This window comes from Corvus brachyrhynchos, unplaced genomic scaffold, assembly GCF_000691975.1.
Source record: "Corvus brachyrhynchos isolate BGI_N302 unplaced genomic scaffold, ASM69197v1 scaffold239, whole genome shotgun sequence".
Taxonomy (NCBI): Eukaryota; Metazoa; Chordata; class Aves; order Passeriformes; family Corvidae; genus Corvus; species Corvus brachyrhynchos.
This window is the reverse complement of record NW_008246057.1, coordinates 3,838,759-3,845,458: the sequence shown is the minus strand read 5'-3', so window position 1 is coordinate 3,845,458 and position 6,700 is coordinate 3,838,759. Positions and strand designations below refer to the sequence as shown.

At 39.2% G+C, this 6,700-nt stretch overlaps 1 protein-coding gene across 3 annotated transcripts in view; it reads right to left on the bottom strand.

Moving 5' to 3' along the window:
• ERGIC2 (ERGIC and golgi 2) overlaps positions 1–6,700 on the bottom strand; it is a 24,372-nt gene that overhangs the window by 14,363 nt on the left and 3,309 nt on the right. The window contains exons 1-5 of one of the 3 annotated variants that reach the window (XM_017745920.1): positions 5,813–5,827; positions 5,031–5,149; positions 4,548–4,693; positions 1,675–1,783; positions 237–283 (exon numbers count right to left, since the gene is read on the bottom strand). In XM_017745920.1, the coding sequence (XP_017601409.1) occupies positions 237–283; positions 1,675–1,783; positions 4,548–4,653 (262 nt within the window). In that variant the 5' untranslated portion in view covers positions 4,654–4,693; positions 5,031–5,149; positions 5,813–5,827. Of the gene's footprint in view, positions 1–236; positions 284–1,674; positions 1,784–4,547; positions 4,694–5,030; positions 5,150–5,812; positions 5,835–6,700 lie in introns of those variants that run through there. The other 2 variants (XM_017745921.1, XM_008642528.2) reach the window with 2 other exon arrangements.

Here is a 6,700-nt window from a genome sequence, read left to right as displayed (position 1 = left end):
GCTGACAGACAAAGCAAGGTTCTGTGAGATGCGAGTGAGATGACACAGATATTCTTCTTCACATTTCTTACCAATTCTTTCAATGAGTCATGCCATTAAGATCACTACATGCCATTAAGATCAGAAGAAATGACACTGGTAAAATATTTTGAACGGTATCCAACTACATTGTGAGCAAGTGTGTTCTCTAAAGAGGCTCTGAAGTGTTTAAAAACCTTCATTGATGGAATACTTACACTGACACCTCATGGCAACTGTAATATCAATATTGATCCTTAATTTACTGGAAAGAAAAAAAAAAGGCAAAAATCTATTAAGTAACACTGAATAAAAGTATCAAGAAAAAAATCTCAGACTACTTGCAGAAACACAGTCAAGTACCACAATCTATACCAATAAATATAAAGCTGTTTAAAATGTGGGTGAAGCAACATGGATTTTTGGAGCACATTAAAGCATTTGTAACTTAAGAGATAACCTCCATCACACCAAAAGTCTGATTGTGTGGCATTCCCCAATGTTCTGGGCATTTCCTATTGGTTTTCATGTTAAGTTTCACAAAAATCACCTGAACTATAAGGAATAAATCCCCCCACTATAGTCACAGGATTCTGCTCTCAGGGAGCTTCCTCTGGGACTTAGCTGGCCACAAGCAAATCGCATAAGCAAGGGATTCAACAATGGCTCAACGTGGGGTCAGACAGGGTCAGTAGAGAGGAGACGTCTCCATTGGTTCAAATTGTCAAGAACCACAGGCTGAGTGATTAGCCCACAGTCAAACTGGGAGATGTGTAGCAGGACATATCCCAAATCCCGTAACAGTCTCTTAACTGACAGACTACCCTTCCCGTGTGATAGCTTCACTTGGGATATAACCCACTTTAGCAAAGACCTAAATGTGAAATCCCAGCTGTCTGAACGGATTTACTATTATCCGAGTTTTTGATGCATCTCCTTTTTCTTTTTTTTTTCCTCCATCACAGAAACCTTTGTTATTTCTGATGTACAAGACATCCAATTAATACACGTATCTTTAGCTTGTTACCACAGCAACTACTTAAACAGCTTTTAAAGTAATTTCAGTTCCAGACACATGACATTTAAAGGTGTTCCGGGCACAAAATCTGCATTAACTTCACAGGGACTCAGCTCTGGAAGAAAGGCAAACACAGTCCAGAGAGGCACATGAAACCATCAGCAAACACATCTTCAGGGGGGCTGTAACTGGAGACAAAATCAGGAGCAACCTCTAGATAATGCAGACAAATTCTGAGGTTCACCTCCAGCAGCACAAAGTATAATGGCAACATACTAACTGTATGCACTAGAGAAAGCCTGGTGCCAGCGTGTGGGGGGTTTATCTACCAGATGTAGAGTTACATCTTACAGTGTTCTCTGAATTGTTAGCAAATAATTCCTAAGGGAACTCCTTCAATAACAAACCTATACTATTTTAACTTCTTCATTGCAGAATTGCTCAATTTATCTTCTTCATAGATTACATAAAAGAAAAAACCCCAAATCAATCAACAGAAGAAAAATCAAATCTCTGTAGTATTTAATCTGTAATTTCAATTATAAATTGCTTTCAAGTCACATGAACATTTTAAATCTCTTCTTTCCTGAAATGCAGGCAACTAACATTTTGAAAAGAATTATAACAAATAATGTTACCTAGTAAAATCCTTGTCTACTTCATATTCGTATTTCATCCATGTGTCCCGGTACACCATGAACTCCATTATAGTCAGGAAAGCGATTGTTGTAAATGCTATCAGAGAAACTGGTCAGAGGAAAAAAAAGTAGAAATTCTGACTGTGAGAAATACTATTCAGAAACATAAGCAGAACAAAATTCTAACAATTCCAGAAGTTGAGCATTACCAGTACAACACTAGTATCTTTGATTTATAAATCCAAAAACTACTCTTAGAGAGCTGTTTTCATACCAGTAGTATTTGTTTTTAAACAGGAGTGGAAAAGAGGAAGTCCTACCTTTGCATCAAAAAACTACTTTTTAAGTATAGTCAAATACTGGAATGATTAGGAGGTTGTGAAATCCCTGTACGGAAAGTTTAAGAACAGGCTATATCCTCCTCCACATATAAAACGCACACAAATCATTGTCAGGGATGGTCTAGGAAAACTCAAACCTAACCTCCAACACGAAAGAAGAAGGTAGTGCACCTTGAAATCCCTTCAAGCCTCCACTTGTCTACAAGTTAAGTTTTTATAACAATTTTTTTATATCAAGTTTTAGACTCGAGAAGCTAGCCGACAAGAGAAATAATATGCATTATATTACTTATGTATAGCTGCACAGTCATGACTCCCACCCCAATATTTCAAACAATTTTCCCTCTGGCAACAAGCAAAAAGCAGCTATTCATTCTACCAATAAGTGAAGAACTTGAAATTATTTTTAGGATGAAAACTAATTGGTGTATTTTAGTGGTACATGTGCTTCACTTATCTCCAAGGCAGCCTACTCATCACATTTGCAAAGTTGTACCATGCAATGGGAAGATCACCCTGCTGCACAGTCAGAAACACAGTAACAGATGCGCAGAAGCACCTGCTGTGTCCCTTCTATTAAATCATGGCTTTTGTAAGCTTGAAAACACTTCAGATAGGGAGCATAGTAGCAATTTGTACAGCTTATTGGCACTGTAGATTTTTTCATCTGCATTCTGTGGAGTATCTCTATGGAATCTGTGAAGGGCAACTTGAGAAAAGCTCATTGTTGATAGGCTTCAACTCACTATACAGTGGTCCACAGGCCAGAGGTGGGAGCAGGGAATAACAGCACTGTTCTTGGGGATCAGGAAAGAAGCTGTTGACAGCTGAATTGATCAGCAACGTTTCCAGTTCTAGCTTTCAGCTGACACTATGTAACAATCCCATATATGAAACCCTTCATGTCAACTGCACTAGACAGTTAATTATTCTAGCTCTCAACTGTTTTTTGGAGCCAGTAGGCTGGACTCACCCTGGCTATGCAAGAGGAAAGCTGGAGCCATACAGGCTGTCCAGAGCAACACAAACACAATTAGAGCCATAGCTGCTTTCTGAATAATTCTCAGCAAAGGTATGTGTGAATCTGAACAGGAAAATGAACTCCTGTAGAATTTTCTTTTCCGAAGGGTCTCCCAGCCCCAGAGCCTCCCAGACCCTTCTCAGCCTGTTTGAGAGACCAGTACTTCTTTTGAAATGAGTTTGAAGGCAGTGGAAGTTTGAGAATAGAGTCCTGGTATGTGTTAGATCCCTATCACACCAGAAAGTAAGCCTGACACTTTAATCCTGAACGAAACAGGAATACCATTATTCAGATTTCATAATGGCACAGAAAAAGACAATCCTATATTGTCATTTATAAAGTTACTGGGATAAAACCAAAGAATGTTAAAGTAACTTCTGGTGTTGAGAAATCCTTAAGACACCACTCACCGAAGCAAAGTTCTCATGAAGGATGGTGCTATACTACAGAAAAGGATTTTTTAAGTATTTGGTGGTTTTATGCAAATTACACCATAGAAACAACACACTTGTTTCCTCAGGAACTGGGACTAACATTAACAAAGAGTTATTTAAACACTTCTTAGAGATTATTCTATAAACAATAATCCTTTAATTATTAACAGTGCACTTGAGGAAACAGCAAAGTAATATAGATCCTTCTGATACTTCTACATTATAAGTGGCATAACAACTTCAAAGGCTTATCTGTAGGTTGCAACTGCTTCTTGAACTTTTTATTCAACTGAGTTTCAGGCATAATCACAGATGAGAGATATTTTTGTCCTCCATTTCTAAGTGCTAGCAGTTTCCTATCTGCAAATAATTCCAATAGTCCAAGAGATAAAGTCACTGCTTCCAGATCAGGCTACCTGTAACTCAGCTCAACTTAAAGACACAATTTTATGATTAGATACATAAGGATAGGCCTTTTTCTCAGCTACAGCTTTTTCAGAGAAGCTCAAGTAACTAATAGGGACAGTACAAGCACATGTCCTGGATTAAAGTGTTTAGTTCTTCAAAGGGCTTTCCTTACTCTTAATATCAAGTACACCTTCAAGACAAAAGCTTTAGAAAACTGCTCTTCATCCTGATGCTCAATTTATCTGCCTCTAGAGAAAATTTTTCTTCTTTTGCAAAAGCATAGTGTTGAATCCCACCATCATTTTAGCTTATGCTAACTCAGTCTCACCCAGAAACCTGACACCAAGAAAAGAACTTGGTGAGACAACAAATGAGAAAGTTTTATTACAGCCTTGGCACAGGGCACTTCCAGTTGCAACTGGTTAGAGTTTGTACTTCCAACCTTTACATTGGGTTGAGTCTCATCAGCTTTAGACAAAAATCTCCCTTCAGATGAATGATGGATGCATCTGTCTGGATAAGATATTATGTCTTTACTTCAAGGGGGTGAGCTCTGTCAGTCCACCAAAGAATTCAAGAAACCAATTTTGGCTAGTTTCAAGTGAACACAGATGCCTGTCTTCTTTGTGCTGAAGTTTCTGTCAATATCAGCATCTCAACAAGGCCTACCTGTGCCTCCACTTGCTGAAGTCTCCACATAGCTTTCAGGAACCTTTGGAAAGGCATCCAATTCTTTCATCAAATTCAAGGTCTTCTTCCGATTCAGTCGCCTCATCTTCAGAACACTCCTCCACCTCCTCCTTCATATATTCCCTCTAATTTGAGAATAAATTGTTGTGATTAAAAGACACAAGCACTATGGCTCAAACTGACTGGCTTTAACATAAAGCAATAATAATGCCATTAAAACCCCAGAAATATGTTTTCAAGAAACACACTCTAGACAACTGGATGGTCATTCTTGCTTCAACAAAATGGTTAAAGTTGGCCTGGACACCGCTGCTTACAGTCCAGCCACATCCAGCACATCCACCATTTAGTTATGATGATTAATGTCTTTCTCAATTAAGTTCTTTTTGGTAGTGAATATATTGCATTTTAAATTTAAAAGAAAATTTGAACTCCATCTTGAAGTAAACTTGCTAAACAGACCTGACAGCGCATAGAAGTCACTGACTTAGGAGGAAATATGTAATAGGCTGCATAAACTTCAGAGGATATCAGACTGCTCTGGGCTCCTACATTGGGCCAGTGTGGCCACAAACTATATCCTAAAAAAAAAAAAAAAAAAAGTGCATTTTGCATTTTCACAGGTGTAGAATATTATGATCATAAAATGAACATTTTTTTCCTCTAAAAAAATACCTCCCAAAGCAAGCCACGGATCAAATCCTAACTCCATCCTTCAGAATCATTTCTGTCCATGATCTCTGCTTGGAGTCATATCAAGCAGCAGGATGCTGAGAAAAGCAGCCTTCCCAGAAAATACTGTCTTGAACCATTTCCAAATCATGGCAATATGCTCACAACCTGGTCCTGCCAATATGCCACAAGTTTTAACAAGTTGACACTGTTGTTTTTCTTCTGGGGAACTGCTGAACTTCACCCTGAATTTCAGAAGCTAAGAAAACCAACATGCATTTACTGCATTCTGAGAATATCATCTTATTGTTCCCTATTTAAACACTATAAGGTGGGCAAACTAACTCACACTGCTAACACAAGACAGTTATCATCATCGTCTTGTAGAGAAATTTGTGAACTCATCTCCCCTGTTTCAAGAGAACATCAAGTCTCTGGCATCCCAGTGAAATTACTCAAGATATATTCCCTGCTCTGCCCCTTCCTGGTGTTGAGCAGGCTTTGTACCATGTAGTAACAAAGCAATAGGCTCTACTGGAAATTAAAGTTCACACAAGAAAAATCATCTATACCTGCAACTTTCTCATTACACAAACTGACTTCAGACACAGACTCTGCACTTGGCTAGGCTGCAGAGATCAACAAAATGGTACCGTGTGTGTTGCAGAAGATTCAAAGGAACCACAGTTGGAGTGGGCAGAGAGGATAGGCACCGGAACAGGCTTTTGGTTATACAGCATAAAAAAGAATCATCAGGAAGCAAGGTTCTGTCCTCACTACACCACATAACCGTTTTAAAGAATTAACTCAAGAGTAGCTCAAGAAAAAGTTGGAAAACTTCAGAGCACAGATAAGGCAAAGCAGCTGCTTGGACACGACGATTGAAGTCATAACATTCGTTAACACAGAGGGAACACCAGCGGGGCTTGCCTGTTACCCTACACATGTAGCAATGAAGCCAACACAGCACCATTTCATTTTCCGCATATCGTCCCTGTTATCGTATGTGTAACAGCACACCGTAAAGAGGCACAAGATAAACACAGGAAACTTGAGAGCACTTTACTAAAAAACTTTCTAAATCATCCTGCATCAGTAAGCACGTGGATTTTTGTAATCCAGCTAGAAGTATGCAGTCTGTTCATTGGTTTCTTTAATCCCACACAGACTCACTTTCAGCTACAAACCCAGATGGAGACCTGATCCCTTCCCCCTGCCCATCTCCACACACGTACTACAGAAACGCCAAAAAAACTCGGAGTCCATTGCTATGAAAGTAAGGGATTATGAATGCAAGAGCCAATTGCGTTAAGAAACGTTATAATTATTATTACAAGCTAAATAAGGGACAAAGCACAGCACAAATGCCACTCGAGACTAGAGGCCCGCTCGAAGCCACGGCAACTCCGACACACCCGAGGGGCTCGGGCGGTTTTCGCTTCCTTGGACAACTTGGCAGC